Below are 22,494 nucleotides of genomic sequence, written 5' to 3' on the forward strand. Positions count from 1 at the left end.
CGTTTTCCATCTCTTTGTACCTTTGAAAATGTACTGCCTCCAATCCTGTTTGCATCTGCTGTAATAATTATTGTAATGTACTAATATCTTCAATGACATCAACCTCTTCTTGGTTTTTTCCAAATTATTTCTGCTGTGTTTCTTTCCAACACTATTAATTGTCTTGACCTAACAACTGGCGTAGTGGCTCTTTGAGATCTGTTACGATTTTAAAAAAAAATTCTACTTGATTCACCATTCCCATGAACTTTTGTAATTCCATAATGTTCCTTGAAGCTGGAAATTATTTTATGACTCTGGTCTTCAGTGGCTGACCCTTTATTGCTGATGCTCTCATGATGTGACCAAGAAACCTGATTGTTGGCTGTGAAAATTCACATTTTCTGTTGAGTATCAATCTTGTGTCTTGTAGGGAGTGCTTGCATGCCAAACAGCATAAACAGCAAGTGATAGACAAAGCTAAGCAATCCCACAACCAACGGATCAGATCCAAGCTCCTGCCACATCTAGTCGTGAATGGAGGTGGACAATTAAAGAACTCACTGGAGGAGGCGGCTTCACAAATATCCCCATCCTCAATGATGGAGGAGCCCAGCACATCAGTGCAAAAGATAAGGCTGAAGCATTCGCAGCAATATTCAGCCAGAAGTACCGAGTGGATGATCCATCGTGGCCTCCTCCAGTGGTTCCCAGCATCTCAGATGCCAGTCTCGAGCCAATTCGATTCACTCCATGTGATATCAAGAAACAGTTGGAGGCACTGGATACTGCAAAAGCAATGGGCCCCGATAACATTCTGGCAATAGTACCGAAGACTTGTGCTCCACAACTTGCCGTTCCCCTAGCCAAACTCTTCCAGGACAGTTACAACACTGGCATCTATCCGACAATGTAGAAAATTGTCCAGGTATGCCTTGTACATAAAAGGTAAGGCAAATACAACCCAGCCAATTACCGCCCCATCAATCCACTCTCAATCATCAGAAAAGTGATGGAAGGGGTCCGCAACAATGCTATCAAGCAGCACCTGCACAGCCACAACCTGCTCAGTGATGCCCAGTTTGGGTTTCGCCAGGGTCACTCAGCACCTGACCTCATTACAGCCTTGGTTTAAACATGGACAAAAGAGCGGAATTCCAGAGGCGAGGTGAGAGTGACAGCCCTTGACATTAAGGCCGCATTCAACAGAATGTGGCATCAAGGAGCCTAGCAAAATTGGAATCAATGGGTATGGGGGGGGGGTAAAATCTACACTGGTTGGAATCTTACGCACAGGAAGATGGTTGTGGTTGTGGAGGATCAGTCATCTCAGCTCCAGGACATCTCTGCAGGAGTCCCTCAGGGTAGTGTTCAAGGCCCAACCATCTTCAGCTGCTTCATCAATGACCTTCTCTCCATCACAAGGTCAGAAGTGGAGATGTTCGCCGATGGCTGCACAATGTTCAGCACCATTCGCGATTCCTCAGATACTGAAGCAGTCCATGTCCAAATGTAATGAGATCTGGGCAATATCTAAGCTTCGGCTGACAAGTGGCAAGTAACATTCATGCCACACAAATGCCAGGCAAGTAACATTCATGCCACACAAATGGTGACCATCACCAATAAGAGACAATCTAACCACCGCCCCTTGACATTCAATGGTGTTATCATCACTGAATCCCCACTGTCAATATCCTTGGGGTTACCATTGACCAGAAACTCAACTGGACTCGCTACATAAACACAGTGGCTACAAGAGAAGGTCAGAGGCTAGGAATACTGCAGTGAGTAACTCACCTCCTGACTCCCCAAAGCCTATCCACCATCAACAAGGCACAAGTCAGGAGTGTAATGGAATACTCCCTGCTTGGCTGGACAGATGCAGCTCCAATAACACTAAAGAAGCTTGACACCATCCAGGACAAGGCAGCATGCTTGATTGGTACCACATCCACTCTCTCCACCACTGATACTCAGTATCAGCAGTGTGTGCTATCTACAAGATGCACTGCAGCAATTCACCAAAGATCCTTAGATAGTACCTTCCAAATCCATGACCACTTCCACCTAGAAGGACAAGGGCAGCAGATGCATTGGAACACCACCAGCTGCAAGTTCCCCTCCATGCCAATCACCATCCTGACTTGGAAATATTTCACCGTTTCTTCACAGTCACTGGGTCAAAATCCCTGGAATTCTCTGCCTAATGGCATTGTGGGTCAACCCACAGCACATGGACTGCAGCGTTTCACGAAGGCAGCTCATCACCAACTTCTCAAGGGAAACAAGGGATGGGTAATAAATGCTCATCAGCCAGCGATGCCCATGTCCCATGAATAACTAAAAAGTATTCTCAGAACTGTTCTCACTTTCAAGTCATGTTCAGCCTGAGTGGACCAACGTATCAACATGTCAGCCATGTGGCAACAAACTCAGTGTAAGTCCTCTAAAAGATTCAATATTGTTCTTTGAAATATCTGGTGCAGATGTTATTCCAAAGGGTAACTTATTAAAATAGAATCTTCCAAATGTGTTATGGATATCGCGAGAAGCTTGGATTCCTCTTCTAGTGGTATTTGCCAGAATCCGTTGTTAGCATCTAATTTAGAAAATATTGAGCTTTTCCCTAATTAAGCTAAACTCTCATTCACTGATGGACTTCTTTCCACAGCTTATTGAGTTATGAGAGGTCAATACATATTCTTATGGAACTGTTCAAATTCAGAATGGATACCACTCCTTGTTGGCTCTTTTATAGGAGAAATTATTCCTTGTCTTACTTAAGGAAGGATGTGCTGGCCTTGGAGGGGGTCCAGAGGAGGTTCACAAGAATGATCCCAGGAATGAAGGGTTTGTCATCTGAGGAGCGGTTGAGGAGTCTGGCCTATACTTGATGGAGTTTAAAAGGATGAGGGGGGATCTAATTGAAACTTACAAAATAGTGAGGGGCCTAGATAAAGTGGATGTGGGAGAGGATGTTTCCACTAGCGGGAGAGACTAGAACTTGAGGGCACAAACTCAGGAGTGAAGGGACGCTCCTTTAAAACTGATGAGGAGGAATTTCTTCAGCCAGAGGGTGAATCTGTGGGACTTATTGCCACAGAGGGCTGTGGAGGCCAGTTCATTGAGTGTCAAGACAGAGATAGATAGGTTTTTGATTAATAAGGGGATCAAGGGTTACAGGGAGAAGGCAGGAAAATGGGGATAAGAATCATATCAGCCATGATTGAATGGTGGAGCAGACTCGATGTACCAAATGGCCCAATTTTGCTCTGATATCTCATGGTCTCATTCAGTCAGTTTTTTTCTTTACATTTTGAAATAATGGTATGGAACATAAGCATATTGGGTTCATTTCTAGACTTAGTGTTATAAGATAGTTTTCCTAATCCCATGAATAACTTCAGAGTAGAATTTCCAAAGTCTCCTAATGGACCTTCACCATTCTTCATTTCTTTTATTCTGTGAATTAGATTCAGCTCCATACAGGCCTTTCTACTTTCTAGCGTGAATAACTCTGAAGTAGAATTACATACAGTACTTCAGTAATTAGTTTCTCTCTGTGCTTTAAAGTAGCTGTTAGTTCTCCCAGAACTGTCAGCTCTGTTCCTGTTGGACCATGTAGCTTTTCGCAGGTTGGTTGAACTCTTCTGTTTAACCATTGTTCAGCATCTGAAAGAACTAAACTGTTGCTCCACTATTTTGTTGAAAGTGTGTCTTGTGACCTTCTACCAGGATCTGCACTCCAATAATTTCCACTTAATTATTTAAGCTCTCCTAAGAAGGGTATTTTAATGTTTCTTTGAATTTTCTACTTCATGTATTAGATTTCCTTTAAACTTTTTATTTTTATACTATGAAATACTGCCTCAAATGCTCTTTCGTTTTATAACAGTGTCGTTGGGCATCTTTGGTGAGACAATTCTTGTGCCCATGTCTTTCTCTGCCACACCAATCTTGGCTGTTGCGATTAATTGTTTTTCTTGCTGCAGCAGACCCTTTCTCTCTATTTTCCCTTTTTTTATGTCCAATGAATTCAACTGTATCTATTTCTTTGGGATTCAGGCTGTCTCTCGCTCTCTCTCCCTCAGACTACTGATCAGTTTTGCCTCCTGATATCAGCATGTCTACTTAATTGAATCATCTTTGCCAGAGTCATCATCTTGGAACTGCAGATTATCTGATGATACTTCATCCACTACTCAAACAACTGTTTTGTCACAAATAGCTCCTTTTTCAGATTACAGTACTCACAGCCTTCTGCTAATTGGTACGTATCATTAATAAGCATGTCGATGCTTTCCCCATGTCTCTGAGTACATTTATTGAATTTTGCACTTTCTATAATAGTGTTCCTGTGGAGATTGAAATGTGTCTCCAATACAAAAATAAGTGGCATATGTGGCTTTATCCTCATTGATCCTCAGGGTAACTAGGATGTCGTCTGCAGAGTTGCCAATTGCAAACAAAATGTACTTACCTGCTTACTGTCTGGCTTTGCTGTGAAACCCACCAAATCAAAGAATTGTTACAGCACATTGTATCTGCACCAGCTTTCACCTCGTGTCATTTTACCTGCCTTCTCCCAGTAACCCTGCAGATTGTTTCTTTTTAAATAATCATCCAATTCCTTCTTGAATGCCTTGATTGAATCTGCCTTTGCTACACTCCCAGGTGCTGCATTCCAGATCTGAGCTATTCATGGTGTGAAAAAGATTTTCTTTGTATCGTTTTTGCTTCTTTTGCTAATTATTGTTAATTTGTGCCCTCTCATTCTCTATCCTTTCACAAGTAAGAACAGATAGCCTCTGTCCAGGTCCCGTATGATTTTGAGTACTTAACTTAGATGTCCTCTGAGCCTTCTTTTCTCCAAGGAAAAGAGTCCCAACTTCTCCCATCTATCTTTATAACTGAAGTTTCTTGTCCCTGGAACCATTCTTGTAAACCTCTTCTGACTCTCTACAACAGCGGCACCCAGAATTTTATGTAATATTTCAGCTCAGGTCTAAATGTACAAGTTCAACATAACCTTCTTGTTCTTATATTCTATGCCCCTATTAATAAAGCCTAGGCTACTGTGTGCTTTATTAACTGCTCTCTTAATCTGACCTGCCACCTTTAATGACATGCATAGGCAAATGAATGCTGCTTTGGAACTGGGTGCATACCTGGGAGTTTGGTGAGGAGGGAAAGGAGATGTTCCTTTCCTTTTGTTTTTTCTGCCTTTTTGCCCTGTAGGAATTGGTTCTTATTCTACTAAAGGGAAAGGAGCTGGCTGCTGAGCATCTGGTAAAAGTGACCTTAGGACTATCTTAGGACTATTCTAGTCCTAAGATTTAAAATAGTATGCAGGTGGGCTAATATGGTTAAGTAATTAATTAAAAAACATTAAAGATGGCAGAACAGGTGATGTGTCAAGGATGCAGCATGAGGGATCACCTGGGTGCCAGTGTTATCCAGCAGAAATACGTCTGTAGTGTTCGCAGCTCGAGGAGCTTTGCCTCAGAGTCGTTGAGCTGGACGTTGGGCTGCAGACACTGTGACACATCAGGTATGGGGAAAATTACCTGGGTGTTTTGTTCTAGGAGGCAGTCAAACCATTTAGAGTAGGATCTTATGCTTTGGTCAGTGATTAGGAACAGGAGGGTGTGACTGCGTGTGAGGAAGGGAAGAAGACACAGGGCAGACGAGCAGGAGCTTCAGTCTTTGCAAATTGTCCAATGAGTTTGAGGTACTTTCTGTTTGGATCAGTGGGACTGCAGGGCGGATGAGCAGACCGACCATGGCACCGTGGTACAGGAAGCCACTCAAGTGGATGGAGCAAAAAGGAATGAGTGGGAATTAGGGACAGTATTGTGAAGGGGATTGACACCGCTTTCTGCAGCAAAGAGCAAGAGTCCAGAGGGCTGTGTTGCTTGCCTGGTGCCAGGGTTCAGGACAGCTGCTCTAGGCTGGAGAGGAACTTGCAGTGGGAAGGGAAGGATCCAGTTGTTGTGGTCCATGTAGGTACCAATGACATTGGTAGAACTAGGAATAAGGTTCTACATAGAGAGTATGAGGAGCTAGGCACCAAATTAAAAAGCAGAACCTAAAAACTAATAACTCTGGATTATTACCTGAACCACATGCAAATGGGTATGGGATACAAAAATTAGAGATGAATATGTGGCTCAAAGACTGGTGTGGGAGAATTGATTCTGGTTTGTGGGGCACTGGTCCCACTGCTGGGGTGTGGTAAATCAGAGTAGAGAAAAGACACGAAAGAAAGATATTAAAGTGGAAATGATAAAAAGACCATGAGAGGAAGGGACAGAGAGTAAAAAATTAAGAGTTAATCAACAGATAAAGCTAGAAAACATTAAAAGGACAAAACTAAAGGCTCTTTATCAGAATGCACATAACATCCAAAACAAATCAAAAGGAACTGACAGTGTAAATATAAATAAATAAATATGATCTGATATCTATTGCAGAAACAAAGCTGCAGGATGACACAGTTGGCACCTGAATATTGAAGGGAACATAACATTTAGGAAGGACAGGAAGCTAGGAAAGGGTGAAAGGGTGGCTGTTAATTCATGATGTTATAGAGAGGGGTAACCCAAGTTCAGCAAACCTGGGAAATGGTTTGGGTAGAGATGAGCAATTATAAAGGCAAGAGGTCACTTGTGGGAGAAGTGTAGAGAAGTGTATAGGCCTTCTAACAGTAACCTTACAGTAGGACAGAGTATAAAGGAAGAAATAATGCAAATTTGTCAGAAAGGTATGGTGAGAATTATGGGGGATTTTAATCTGAATATTGACTGGGCAAAAGTTGCCCAGATGAGGAATTCATAGTATGTTTTCGGGATAGTTTCTTAGAACAGCACTTTCTGGCACAAACCAGAGAACATGCTATACTAGGCTGGGAATTGTGCAATGAGCCAGGATTAATTAATGACTTCATAGTGAAGGTGCCTCTCGGTAGCAGCGATCATAGGCTGCGATTTTCCCAAATTAAATCGAAGTTCTGCCGACAGTGGGAAAATCAGTGTTTTTCCCTTTGGCGCTGGCAATGTTACTCAGGTGGAATTCAACAATTTCAGTTTTTAAAACTGAAAAAAATTGGCCCCACGTGAATCACGCTGGGCCAAATGCACCAGGTGAGTGAGACTCCCGAATCAAGGATCAGTTGTTCTGCTGACATACAAGAACACTTGTTGCTTTTACCCAGTCTCACATCAATGCAGGAAGTATTTCTTGTTAGATCATTTATGAGATCAATATTTTGGAGTTACAACTGTGGATTTACTTCTGACAGTCTCAACTGTAGCAAGAACACAGAAAAAAAAAATAATTGAACCCTATAACTGAACTGCTCCCTAAAAAATTAGTTCATCAGGAGACAGATTAGATGTCCCACAAATCGTCCATTTAAAATATATGTAACTGAATTAAACCTATAGGCTGTGATTCTCCCAAATTGGGACTAATTGCCAGTGAGAAGCCATAGGGAATTCTCCCACCTGATAGATGCTAATTTATCCATATTGGGCAATCTGCCCACCATGCTGTTCCGAGACCGGGCCACTATTTTTAAATGGCGACCCAAACTCCGCGCTTGGAGACAGGTCTCCCTACCCCACCCTCCCAAGAAAAACATAAATAGTAGCCCCCACACTGACCAGGGGAGCACCACCTACCCCTCACCAAAGAGAGGCATCCTCCCCTGCTCCACCCACAAATAGCGGCTAATCCCCCACCATGCCCCTCCCCCCCACCCCATGTACCACACGGCATGAGGGTGCCCCAACCTGGTCCCCCTCCACTCAGCTCCCCTCCTCCCTTAGACTCCTACTCAGGCCCCCTTTCCCTGTCAGATCCCTCAATCAGCACCCCCCCCCCACCCCACCCTTACCCCTCAAACCATCTTTCAGCTGCCTCAAGGCCAAGCACGTTGGCAGTGCCAACAATGCACTGCCCCCTGGCATTGACACCCTGGCGCCTTAGGCCCCATGCTGGCTCAAGCAGATAGATTCAGTGCGATTTGTCCCTCTGCATATAATGTTGGAATTGTACAAAACACCGGTGAGGCCACAACTGGAACATTGTATGCAGTTATGGCAACAGCTGGGCCCAGCCAGATGCCTGGCTGCTGAAAAAAGTTCTCCCAAATCTGCTGAGGATGCAGATGCAGATCTGGGGACTGCAGGAGTGCATGTCTGAGACATTCCAGCAGCTGCAAGGCTCTTTGCAGGAATCCCACAGCCTTCAGGTGCAGGAGATGGTGCAGCCATTGTGTGACACCCAAGGCAACACTGCAAGGGTGGCAACCACAGTGGAAAGCCTGAACAGGAAATGGTAGCCATGGGTGGCAGGGTCCAAGGCATTGCCGAGTCTCAAAGGACCATGGTGCAGGTCCTCAGGAGCGTGCTCGAGACACAGCAGGCAATTGTAGAGGGGCTCCAGAGCTTGGATGGCTATGGTGTGCGAGCCTTCAGCGATAGTCGTCCATGATGCAGATGCTGTTGGGCCTCCAGAACTGACAACGCCAGTGAGCTGGAGCTCACTCTAGCTGCCCACCATCCCATGGAGTGTTTCAGAGGCACGTGAATCCGCGGAGGAAGTGCTGGAGCCCATGCTGGAGCCTTCCACTCAGGAGATCCCGGCTGTGCCCACCCCTTCCGATTATCCTTTTCCTGAGCTGGTGTATCTTTCAGGCAGCAGGCTGAACTGCTTGCCATGGCTGCATCCATGACACCCGAAAGTCGGCTGGTGATCCCTAGGTTCTGGCTCTCCAGGCACACCTGCTAAGGGTAACAAAGGCCATAGGGCATGGAACATAGCTGAGCACCTCCCCCTTTGATGTCCTGGGGTTCACTTAGATGTAACAGCAGGCCACAGAAGATTAAGAAGATTATTACACTTCACAGCCACGACTCCTCTGTCTGTGATCTGTCTTCGTACGCCCACACGCACTTATAAAGGCACGGAGCCTCATAGGTACAGCATGGGAGAGGCCCTTCACCCACCAAGTCTGCACCGACAATAACTACCATTGAAGTCACGTGAATCCCATCTCCCAGCACCTTGCCATTTCTTTGGATGGATCTTCAAGTGCTCGGCCGAGTACGTAGTAAGGGTCGTAAGGTTACCGGCCCCCACTTCCATCCCAGGCAATGCATTCCAGATTCCCACCACCCGTTAGGTGACCCCACAGATCCCCCAAGACCCCTGTCCCGTGCCCCCTCATGATAGCCCCTCCCTCCCCACCCCAAACAAGGAAAACAGCCACTCTCTATGCACTTGTCCCCCTCATCCCTGGAGCATTAGACTGCATGGTGGTGCCCCTGACCCACACTCAGACATGATCCCGGACATCTGTATGCAGTCAGTGGATAGGGACAATCCAGACTTAGACAGCATCAGGGCAGCATCACAGCAAGTCATCATCACCCTCCTGCCTGGATGTGTCACTTGCTGACATGGCCAACTCAGGCCCATCACCCTGGTGTGATGTCAATGCGGCTCTCGGAGGATGGGGGTGGAGGGGGTGCGCGCTATGTTGTGCACTGTTCTGGAGGGGGCATAGAAGCCTCTGGCAGGGAAGGATGGGGTGTCCTCCCCCCACCCACTAGGACATTGGAGGCAGCATGAGGCTGACTGGGTTCAGCGCACTGACACTCATGTAGAGCATCAGGATGGCTGTGGGAAGGTCCTCATTGGGGAACCCTTGCAGTGTAAACCTGTGTGTACCCACCTGGACGTTTGCTGCAATCTGGCTTCTAGACATGGAGTGAATTTCAGATAGACAGTACGGAAGTGCCCTCCTGACTTCCACGCAACGGGTGCCCATTGTCAGGAGCAACGCAGAGTTCATGCAATGTGCAGAGCCATGGTTGACTCTCTGCCCTCGGGCAACTAGGGATGGGCAATAAATGTTGGCCAGCCAGCAACACCCACGTCCCATAAATGAATTTTTAAAAATGAATCTGTGGAACTCTTTATCACAGAAAGTTGTAAGAGGCTGGATCATTAATTATATTTAAGGCTGAAATACACAGATTTTTAATCAATAAAGGAATCAAGGGTTTTGGGGATCAGGCGAGAAAGTGGAGTTGAGCATTATCATATCAGATTAATCATGAACTCATTGAATGGTGATGCAGGCTTGATAGGCTGAATGGCCTACCTCTACTCCTACGTCTTAGATCATATGGTCTTATACTATTTACCAACACTTTGAGCATATTTGTCATAATGCACCAGGGTCATATGATTGAAAGTGATCCAAGAGCAAAGAATTTCTAGCTACCTGTTATGCACCTAGCTGTTTCTGTTCCTGCGGTGGAGAGGGGCATTGGCTACAGGTAGAGGCATAGGAATTTCTGGGCATAGGATCATGGGACTCATTCCCATTTTAAATTAAAATCGACTAACTAATGAGTCTAGCATACAGGTTGTGGATGAATTTGGGGAATGGTGAATGTCCTGGTTATGCTGTAGAGCGGAAACATATCAGGCAGCTGGCATTTTATCAGTCAGTCAGATTCTTACATCTGTTCCTCTAACCATTTCAATGACATCATGGTACCTTGCAGTCCTTCAAAAAGGCAATATATATATAGTTTGAAGAATTAAGTATTTATGATCGGAGGAAGGTATTATGGGTAATGACTAACAGGTTAGGGACATGGAAACCAGAAAAATGAACAATAAGCATGTCTGAGGTTCTCTTCAATACTTTTGTAACTATATAAACTTTAACTCAAGCCTTTACCAACAATTCCTTAAGGACTGTCCCGAGGTACTCTGTACTTGGTTAAACTTCACCCACGGTATGAGATCTGTCTAATTCAATAATAGTAATGTGATTTACTTGATGTTATTATGGCCTGACATTTGTTATTTTTCCAGTGGTCATACAAGTTAAATTCAGTTTACATTGGTAACTAGTTACAACAGCATTGCTTACTTGCATGCACACACAAGCCATACATTGTAGTAATGAGTGCTTTAGAGGCACCATGAAAAAGCTTTGTTTTTAGTTTGAAAATAAGATACGTACCTGTGAGAACAACAACACTGATTTCCTCTTTTGATTTCTGAAATTGGTCTGGGACTCGCAGATTACAAAAAATTGCTTCTTTTGCCAACCCACCTAGCAATCTTTAAAAATATATAGAAAATATTAGTTTTGTGAAAATACATTCCCATTAATTTCTCTAAGCTTAATTTAAGAAATAATATCTTCACTGTTTGAATTATTGACCTGCAGAAGAGAATGAAATGGATGCTGGCTCAGTTGAAATACTCAGAAGAGTTCTTGATCCATTCCTGATTCAACACATATAGAAGGGATTGGTTGGATGGAGTTTTGATACAGGTCCTAGGTGACAGATTGAACCAATTGTGATATGCATCACATTTGGCTGTTAAGTGCATGGAGCAGTAGGACACACTTGGGTAACCCCACAGAATGAATTTTCAATCCTGGACATGCCTTATGGGAAGCCCTGAACAGACCCCACTTATTTCTTCATAGATAAGGAGGCAAAACTATTCTTTCACATACCCCTCGGAGACCCAGGGGAAGATACTGCATCTGCTGAATTGACAATGGTAACTGTGCACAACATGCTGAGATCCAGAGACAGGCAGAGGAAATGATCAGTGAACATTATTCAATGCTAGAAATAGTACTGATTTTAAAAGTTGGAATACTTCTTTTGTTCATGTATTAATAAAGCATGTAAAAATCTAAAATGGAAATTCATTTTGATTCTTCCCAGCTTGCAGTTGGAATGGATGTAGTAACTCTGAATAAAACAAGCAGATGCTATTCAGTCAGCTGTCTAAGCAGCATTAAACATCTATAGAACTTGTAATATTTCTATAGAATTTGCTTTACAACTTTGGCATGTACATAATAAAAATAAAATAGATGAAATTTAATTCAGAGGTGTAAACTCTGATGCTTCAACTATATCGTGCATTATTCCAATTCCACTACTTGACTGGAATTGGATATGTTAAGTCCATTAAAACTTTTGGACATCTTTCAACATTATTCTTTTCTATTTTGACATGATTCACGAAGCACTTTTATTATACAATTTTTCCTATATGACTTATTGGCAGAACAACTGCTTTAAACCTACTCACAAAGTAATGAGACTTAATTATTTTAGACCAATATTGAGTTAAGATTGACAATTTGCAAATAATGTAATTAACTATTCTAACAATGGATCTCACCTTAGCTTTAAAAGAAATTTTTGAAAAGCTTGCAGTTCAAAAAGTTTTTCTTCATTTTCAGGAAATTCAGTAGGGCCACATGCTTGTTGAACCTGGACCAATCGATTTTCAAACTTCATCATCTTTATACATGAACCTGGTAACAAAATAAAATGATAAATAGTTCCATTGACTTTATTCGTTTTAATGTTTGTTGTCAGCAAGAGTTTTGTACAATATATCTTCATATTCTCCCAGCAATATGACATATTTAACATCAGAAAAGGTACTAAAGCATTACACAATTGTGGAACGGTATCCCCTTTGTGCAGAAGCAGGAGGAAGACTGGGGTAGCTGGCTGAAATAGGTTTTCAGGCGATTTTAAAAATTGGCAAGTGATGTGAAAAGACAAATCAATTTAGAAAGAAGAATTTCAGAGACACCTGTGATGAAACCTAAACTGACTTTCTTTAGTTTGGAGGTTGAGAACTCCAATTCCTGATGAACCCAGGAACTGGACGCACACGAGTAATTCTACCTTTTTATGTCTGTCAGGCCAAGGATCAGTCCTACGTGCCTATACAGGAAAGAAGATAAAGAACGGCATGAAAATGCAGGTCAAATGACCTGACATGGAGCATCATTATCAAATTGGTGTCCCAGAGAGCAGAACACGGAAGTGGGGGCAGGGAGATGTCCCAAACCAGGAAAGGAGATCTGGAGAGGTCGCATAAGGAAGTCCCAGTTAAAAAATTAAAGACAGGGGACAAACATAGGTCCTACTAAGTTAAGAGAAAGAGCAGAAAAGTAAGTTCCAAATTAAAGAAAGAGCTGCAGGGAGAAAAGACTTTAAGCAAAGTGGGCATGAGAGAAGTCTTTAAAATTCGAGAGGCATCTGAAGATTGGTGATCTGTGCTGCGAGCCAATGATACAAAGCAGTGGTTGAAGCAGTGGTGTTCTGCTTGGCATGGCCGAAGTTCTGAAACTGTGTTTGCGGAGCTCCAGGGGAAAGGAATCTCAGGACGCAAGTTTGAAACCCAGTGAGGTGGGTCATTGTTAAAGCCGCCTGAGTGGAAGCGACTTTTGGAGAGAATTCCAAGGCGAGATCTTCAAATCTGGAGGTTCAAACCCCCGCGTGAGAAAGACAAAGTTTCAGGGAGATTGGGTGGCTTACAATGTGACAGAACCTGGGTGGATTGTAGAGAAATCCATGAAATCTGTTTTGGTCGCATCAGTTATCTATTGTGTAGTGTGGTCTGGTGTGTTTGACCACAATTAGCCTATTAGTTCACAGTTACCTCATACTTACCCTGAATGTTAAAGTTTTAGATATTGTAAATTATTTTATCGTTCTGAACTTGTATAGTAAAGTTTATTTTTGTTCGTTCAAAACACATGGAATCTTGAGTCTTTATTTACTTGGCAAGCATCCTGAATCTTAAATTTTATCTACTTTAAACAAAATGTTTTAGATTTACCACCATCACCCGTATTGTGGCCAAGGATCAAACACGGCTGACATCTCCGTCACAGATGGCAGAGCAGGAGTGTAAAACATGTAATGGGCCAAGACTGGAAGATTAGCAGTTGCAGGCAAAGACAGAGACCTCCCTCAGAGTTGATTACACGATCAAACATGAATCTATTGGTTAACTTAACATAGCTGTATACTGATCCAGTTTTCCTCCGGTGCTCAGAGAGAGCCCTTGTTAAGCTTGTGTAAATGCCGGCAGTTCACAGTGTCAGAGTTCTTATACCATGATGCAAATATTGTCAAAAATTGTTCAAAGCCATCATTTCTGAGGTCTGTGATTTGTTTATTTAGAAAAATAAAGTTTGTTGTTTTGAAAGCTGAAAACTTCTACATTTGTGCTGTGCCATTGATCTCCTTCAGTAACACGATGGAGGCCACTTTGGAAAATGGAAATGCATACGGAACCAGCAAGCAATGTTCCCTCAGAATTTCTCTTTGCTGTGTGCAGCCTGCTTATTGTGCTGGGTAGCCCCTTTATGATTGCCACACGACAGCACATGCATACATCTTAATGGAAACGTTTGTGCGTGGCCTGTCTGTTTTCTTTGTGGCATATTCTGGATTACTGCGTGATCACACTCTCATGCAGTTTAGAAGGAACGCTGCTGCCAGTAGGATGACTTTAATTTTACTGACCCAAAGGAAAGCAGGTGGGTGGTCAGTCCTCCAAAGAAAATAGCCTTCTCCATCATATACACATAAGATCCTAACGACATAATCATAACCAGACTGCAGTTTTACTAGTAGGTTCAAACAGAAGGAGGCAGTGAGTTTCTCAATGGACCTACTCAATCAGCAATCATATAGGAACCAGAAGAAGCCTTAAAATTTAATTTTGTTTTGCTAGACCCGTAAAGCAGAAATCTGAGATTGCATCTGCAATAGCTGACTGCAGGGACCTTCACAGGATTGCTTAACAACAGATCCCATGGATTTATCTGTTCCTGGCTGTGCAATTTTGCACCACTTTTGATGACCTTCCATGTGAAATGAATGGAATTTGGACAATGGCAATCAGATTTAGACTGGAAATCTAAAACACCCCGGGCTTCATTTTTACAGCAGATGAGTTTTGAACCAATATTAAAACTCACCTGCCGTGAACTAGAGTCCAGTTTAAGTTAAGGCTGTCTGGTTTTCTGAATTGGCCTTCTAGACTTAACAGCATACTCAGAGGCACAGTACAATACAACACGTAAACTTGCCACGGCAACACAAGGATTGGTTAGGTGACATTATCCCAAAAAGAAGCAAAACTAAATGCTTCCAAATCAAAGCATTTTGAACAACAAAACTAAAAATTAAAACCCAATTTACTTATCAGAATAAAACATTGAACTAGATGGTGTTAGAAAAACATTATTGATAACCGTGTGGTTTTACAAGCCTGATATAGATGTAGACTCTGCCATTTTTCCTATACTCTCCTTCAATCTCATCTTGGTCAATAAGGTATTATATCACAAAGCAGAATACAAGTTAATTGCAATACTTTTCACATTTTATGGTTTTGACAACACTGCACTATAAATGATGATGATAGGGCCAATTATGCATTCCAGCCTGCTTTGTGACTTGACCACATTGCAAAAGGACCACAAAGAGTTTTGACCTTGCTGGAGTTTGTATGGACAGCACATTAATTGAACACTCATTTTGCATACATTGGTACAAGTACAACTGATGAATGGATTGGATATTCAAATGCAATCTTTTAAAGGATTATCCATGGGAAACGTGGTTGCACAGTCAAAAAATCTTAGGTTTTAAAAAATCTCAAAATTGTACCTAAGTATTTGTCAACCTTTTTGGATGCTACAGGGGAAAATTCATGGCAGGTGAGTAACAAGAGCCAAGCCGGATACATACTCCTACATTTCACATTGAATCTGATTTGATTCCCTTGTTTGATGGGAATGGAGAATGGAAGAATTTCAGGCTATGAGGTTTCCAGCTAATCCAGTATGGCAACCACGAGGCTACAGCATTCATTAATCATAATTTCATCAAGCAGCAGTCACATTGGCAAATAAATTAATGCATCTGCAGGGTATCTGTGAATTAATCAATTAATGGAATCAATAAACTAATGTAGTAGTGGGGACCAAACAATTAATAATAAAGTCAAGTTTAATTGCCAATTAAAAATACATTTCTTTCAGGTTTTTGTAAAGAATATTGATAAGTCCTCAGCTGAGTATTGTCTGCAGTTCTGAACATCCCATTATAGGGAAGATATTAGATTTGTGGAAAAGGTTATGGTTATGAAGAAACAACTGAAAAATGGGCTTTTTCATTGGACAGAGATTTAGGAGGTTTGATAAAGACTTTTAGGCTGGATCTTGGGACACTACCTAAAATTGACACCAATCTTCCTTGGAACCGGCAGCAAAATCTGATGAGAATAGGCCACTCATGTACAATGCAATTGCATCATGATGCAATCACTAAATCACATTACAATGTCACATCATGATTTCAGGAGCAATTCTAAAAATCCTTGAAGATTGTTCTGCTACTGTATATAATGCTATTGTTAGCCAGTTAGACCTGTGATGTGCAGTAATCTGAGGGAAAAACAGGTCTTCCCAGCCAACAATTTTGTGATTTTGTAATTTTTACTTTGAACGAGCCAGTCGGTGCAGCAGATGAGATTTATGGAAGCCAAGTGCTCAGGATCAATACATAAGTGGCTTTATATGCACACAAAATAAATACTGCAAGAGAAAATTTGTAATAGGTTTTGTTATACGAGTGAAAAATGAACAATTAAATCACAACAAAATGTTAGTACAACACCAAATTCAACAGGCATATCACTTTTCTTGAGAAATAATTTGACAACATGCTGTACAATTTCCTACCCAGTATTGTTCAATCATTTATAAATGTACGTGTGCTGTCTTTTGTTACACTCATAATTGCATGATTCACTTGCTAAACTGCAGGTACATGTGTCAAAATAAGAATGTCTATGAAAATTGACTGCAGCATGGTAAATCTCTACTATTCTTACAGGTCATAAATTAAAGTAAATTTGATACGTCTGATTGTACTGTCCATTCATCTGTGCCACTGAATTTTAAGGAAAGATTATATTCATATGGTGCAGCTTTACATCACATCCCATGATGTTATAGATCAGTGTTTTAACGAAGTTTTGCTAATTTTATTTCCACAACATTCTTCAATTTCTTCCAGAGGCTTCTAATGTTTTAACATTTTTGTTAAATGTAACATTTAAAGTAAATAATTCAACAACGTTTACGAAAACAGCTACTAATATTTACCCTATGGTTACCATTTTGTATAACGCAATATGTTACTGCAACTATAGCTTCTATCAGAGATTCCTAAACTGTGGTATATGCACTCTTGGGGTACCCAAGACATCTGTGGGGGGATATATACAGGAGAGACTGTCTAATGGTGGATTTAAGGTCAAATGCAAATATCTAACTAGATCTTTCAGTTATTTTACCATTTTTAATTCAATAATTTTACTTTGTGCAAATGTGTTAAAAAATAACCGTTAGAATACTAGCTGGTGGATACTTGCTCAGCTTGTTTATTTCTCCCAAATGCAAGGACTAATCCATGGCCCAGAGATGAGCAGGCATCTTTGTCCCGGGGGCAATTCAGTGTTTCATTTGACTGCCAGCAACACCCCTCAGTCCATTTTTTTATCTGTGAGGTTCCTAGTATGGATCGAAGGTCTCCTCGGAGGACTTGTCCTCCTTCTGTCGACCACCAACGGTTTCCTGAGAGGATGGAACTCCCAAATGTAGATGAGCTTGCGAGGTTTGGAACAATGAGATGTCAATTGCTCCAGGCTGCTGTCCGGGTGCACCAAGCGACCCCACCAATCCCAATCCCAATTCCATGCTGGTTCCTCTGGAGAGGGAGGAGGGCATCATCCTGCTCCCACAGAATCCCCACAACTAAAGAGGAATCTTATTTCTTCGGGATCCCAATACTTTGATTGGTTCAAAGGAGGTAGGTGGAACCAGTGATATTAGGTGGATCGTGGTGTCATATAGTGTGAGGCAGGAGATTCTGCTGAAAACTTCACAAAGTTAGATAAGAAATGCATAGGGTTTCCAAACTTCAAAAAAAATTCTCATACAATAAAATCTACACATGACTTAACATTCCATGAACAAAACATATCATTTATATTTCATGTAAGTGTGTGCATGATAATATCAGCATTTTATTATTTTTTAAAATTGTTGATTTGTATGCTGATGGAACAGAAAAATCCCACAAAAATCCCAAATAGCAAATTCAAATCAAAGTTTGAATTCGGATAGTGCTTTAATGTTAAAAAAAGCATATCAAGAGATGTCACAATTGGAAGTTTGCAGAGAATGGGATTCAAATGGGAGAGATTAATCTAGGGTGATCAATACCTGGTCAAAAAGATGGGTTTTGATAAGTCATTTTAAAAGAAAAGATGCTGGTGGACATGCAAAGGAGTTTAGGGAAATAGTGAAACCAATGCCACCAGTGAATCCACCACTCTCATTTCTCATCCAGCAACTTGCAATTGTTGTTAATGCTCTACTATCTCTGAAGTTTCTGGAGGTAATAACAAATCAATTATAGTTCTCAGCTTACTCTTTAAGAGTACTAATGCAGGTGAACTTTGTGTAGTCGTGTGAATAGTGTTTCTATAAGATGTCAAAAAAGCTATTCACACAACATGATAACGAACCTTGCTCTTTTGAAGCTTTTAAAGAGTGTTTCAAGGATTGTTCAAAACGTTGAGCTAATCTATTGTTTGATGGATGATAAGGTGCAGATTTTATATGCTGAATACCATTTACTTTGAGATAATCCTCAAACTCTTGTGAAGTAAACTGTGAACCATTTTCGCCAACAATCAGTTCTGGTTTACTTAGTCTTGCAAAGATTAAGTCAATGGTTTGTTCAGATGTAGTAGGTCCCATGACAACAACTTCTGGCCACTTCGGATGTGCATCGATTATGACTAAGAACATGTAATCTTCAAATGGACCAGCAAAATCTATATGGTGATGTAATCATTACCATGGTATTTTAGGCCACTCCCAACTCCGTAAAAGAGACAACAGTCTTATTTGTGCACAGGATTGACACTGTCCCACTTGTTCTTTAATTAGCACATTATTATTACTGTACCAGGATGTCCTTCATGTAGTTATTCAAGAATGCTTCCACATAGACTAGGAGGAATGATCACTTGGATTCCCCACAATAGACATCCACCTTGGATGGTCAACTCAAGCTTTCTTGATACATTTGGTTTTAAATCAGTATGCATAAGATGTGTTCCAGCTATCATTCCTTTCAATGCCATATCCATCACTTTCCGCATCATGGGGTCATTTCTGATATGCCTCTGAACTTGAGAAGCTGTTACAGGCAAATGATCTACTAGAAAAGATTAAGTCAATGGTTTGTTCAGATGTAGTAGGTCCCATGACAACAACTTCTGGCCACTTCGGATGTGCATCGATTATGACTAAGAACATGTAATCTTCAAATGGACCAGCAAAATCTATATGGTGATGTAATCATTACCATGGTATTTTAGGCCACTCCCAACTCCGTAAAAGAGACAACAGTCTTTCAGATGGAAGAGGAGAAAGTTTGGTCCCAAACCAGTGTCCTCTGTTTGAACAGAGGGAAATATGATAGGATGAGGGATGAATTGGCTAAGGTAGACTGGGAGAGCAGGCTGGCAGGTAGGATAGCTGAGGAACAGTGGAGGATTTTTAAGGAGATCCTTTTCAGTTCTCAGCAAAAATATATTCCAGCAAAAAACAAGGATTGTAAGAAAAGGGAGAACCAGCCGTGGATAACGAAGGAAATAAAGGAGAGTATTAAAATAAAAACAGCTGCATACAGAGTGGCCAAAAATAGTGGAGAAACAAGTGATTGGGAAAAATTTAAGAAACAACAAAGAGAGACTAAGAAAGCGATAAAGAAAGGAAGGATAGACTATGAAGCTAGGCTAGCAATTAATATAAAAAATGATAGTAAAAGTTTTTATAAATATATAAAAAGGAATAGAGTGGCTAGAGTGAATGTTGGACCCTTGGAGGACGAGAGGGGGGAGTTAATAGTGGGAAATGAGGATATGGCTGAGTCTTTAAATAAGTTTTTTGTGTCGGTCTTCACGGTGGAGGACACAAATAGTTTGCCAAATATTAACGATAGAGGGTTGGCAGCAGGAGAAATACTTAATACAATTAATGTTACCAGAGAGGCAGTGCTGGGTAGACTAATGGGACTGAAGGTGGATAAGTCCCCGGGTCCGGATGGAATGCATCCCAGGGTATTGAAAGAAATGTCAGAGGTAATAGTGGATGCGTTAGTGATTATTTATCAAAACTCGTTGCATTCTGGGGTAGTGCCGGTTGATTGGAAAACGGCTAATGTTACGCCGCTGTTTAAAAAAGGAAGGAGACAAAAGGCGGGTAACTATAGGCCGGTCAGCTTAACGTCTGTAGTAGGGAAAATGCTGGAATCCATTATTAAAGAGGAGATAGCAGGGCATCTGGATAGAAATGGTTCGATCAATCAGACGCAGCATGGATTCATGAGGGGAAAGTCGTGCTTGACGAACATGTTGGATTTTTATGAAGATGTGACTAGGGCGGTTGATGGAGGAGAACCGGTGGATGCGGTGTTTTTGGATTTCCAAAAGGCGTTTGATAAGGTGCCCCATAAAAGGCTACTGAAGAAGATTAGGGCACACGGAGTTGGGGGTAGTGTGTTAAAGTGGATTGGGGACTGGCTATCCGACAGGAAGCAAAGAGTCGGAATAAATGGGTGTTTTTCCGGTTGGAGGAAGGTAACTAGTGGCGTGCTGCAGGGATCGGTACTCGGGCCGCAACTATTTACCATTTATATAGATGATCTGGAGGAGGGGACGGAGTGTAGGGTAACGAAGTTTGCAGACGACACAAAGATAAGTGGAAAAGTGAATCGTGTGGAGGACGGAGAAGATCTGCAGAGAGATTTGGACAGGCTGAGTGAGTGGGCGAGGATATGGCAAATGGAGTATAACGTTGAGAAATGCGAGGTTATACACTTTGGAGGAAATAATAACAAATGGGATTACTATCTCAATGGAAACAAATTAAAACATGCTACCGTGCAAAGGGACCTGGGGGTCCTTGTGCATGAGACGCAAAAGCCCAGTCTGCAGGTACAACAGGTGATCAAGAAGGCAAATGGGATGTTGGCCTATATTGCGAAGGGGATAGAATATAAAAGCAGGGATGTCTTGATGCACCTGTACAGGGCATTGGTGAGGCCGCAGCTGGAATACTGTGTGCAGTATTGGTCCCCTTATATGAGGAAGGATATATTGGCATTGGAGGGAGTGCAGAGAAGGTTCACCAGGTTGATACCGGAGATGAGGGGTTTGGATTATGAGGAGAGGCTGAGGAGATTGGGTTTGTACTCGTTGGAGTTTAGAAGGATGAGGGGGGATCTTATGGAGACTTATAAGATAATGCGGGGGCTGGATAGGGTGGAGGCGGAGAGATTCTTTCCACTTAGTAAGGAAGTTAAAACTAGAGGACACAGCCTCAAAATAAAGGGGGGTCGGTTTAAGACAGAGTTGAGGAGGAACTTCTTCTCCCAGAGGGTGGTGAATCTCTGGAATTCTCTGCCCACTGAGGTGGTGGAGGCTACCTCGCTGAATATGTTTAAAGCGCGGATGGATGGATTCCTGATCGGTAAGGGAATTAAGGGTTATGGGGATCAGGCGGGTAAGTGGTACTGATCCACGTCAGATCAGCCATGATCTTATTGAATGGCGGGGCAGGCTCGAGGGGCTAGATGGCCTACTCCTGCTCCTATTTCTTATGTTCTTATGTTCTTAAAAGAATAAAAGAATATTAGCAAAACTAGTTGATAGCATCTGCTCAGTTGGAGCTCTCCATCATATTTCTGGACATTCTCTTCTTCACGGTTGTAAATTCTTTTTGCAGAATGCAACTTGTTCTTTTTCTTGAAAGTACCCAGATTCTGTTTCTGAATATTCTTCTCAGTGGAAGCTGGCCTAGCCAAACAAGCCGTTGCAATGTAACCCATTTTTGCCACAATCCTTGCATTGACTATCCTTGCTCCAGCAAGACATTCACTGAATGGCCCATTTTGGCACATCAGTGACATGCTTGTTGCTGTTTTGACTTCTTTTTGACTTCCCAACTTGTGGATCTTCATTTCTGCACCAAATTGTGAAGCCTCTTTAGTAGCAAGTTCCATATATTCAGTATATTCTTTGTACTGTCTTCTTAGTACTTCCTGTCTTCCCAGTGACTTAATTTTTTTTCCCCAAAATGGTCCAAGCTGTACAGCAAAGCATCCCTTTTTTCAAATATGCCAGAGACTATCTGGAATCTCACCCTTCTCTGATCAGGAAAAAACTCTTTTTTTCTTACTTGATCTTTCTTCCTGCAGTGGCACTTCAATCTTTAATCCTGTTGTTGCTTTTCCCCAGCCTTCTAACATTCGAAGTGTGAGGACCCCAATGTTTTGTTTTCTTAATGTAGGATCTTTTCTCGATGAAACAAAATCGTGACTCATTGCTAATTTTCTTTTTGTAATGTCCAATCTATGTTTGGGGGTGTTGCCCATACAGGGCAGAAAATGAAACTAAACAGCAGCCTGTGAAACACCCTAATGACATCACCATCTAATCATGCATCCAGCTCTTAAAGAAGTCATGCAACTACGTAAATATATAACAGGAATCCAAAAC

At 41.9% G+C, this 22,494-nt stretch overlaps 1 protein-coding gene across 8 annotated transcripts in view; it reads right to left on the reverse strand.

Annotated features, from left to right (window-relative positions):
* Positions 1-22,494, reverse strand: part of LOC144500456 (uncharacterized) — a 230,807-nt gene that overhangs the window by 191,368 nt on the left and 16,945 nt on the right. For all 8 annotated transcript variants that reach the window (XR_013498979.1, XR_013498978.1, XR_013498977.1 and 5 more), the window contains exons 2-3: positions 12,220-12,355; positions 11,030-11,130 (exon numbers count right to left, since the gene is read on the reverse strand). Coding sequence is in view for 4 of the 8 variants with exons in the window: in XM_078223394.1 (XP_078079520.1) it covers positions 11,030-11,130; positions 12,220-12,341 (223 nt within the window). In the remaining 4 variants the exon portion in view is untranslated. The remainder of the gene's footprint in view (positions 1-11,029; positions 11,131-12,219; positions 12,356-22,494) is intronic.

Source organism: Mustelus asterias, chromosome 11 (assembly GCF_964213995.1).
Source record: "Mustelus asterias chromosome 11, sMusAst1.hap1.1, whole genome shotgun sequence".
NCBI lineage: Eukaryota > Metazoa > Chordata > Chondrichthyes > Carcharhiniformes > Triakidae > Mustelus > Mustelus asterias.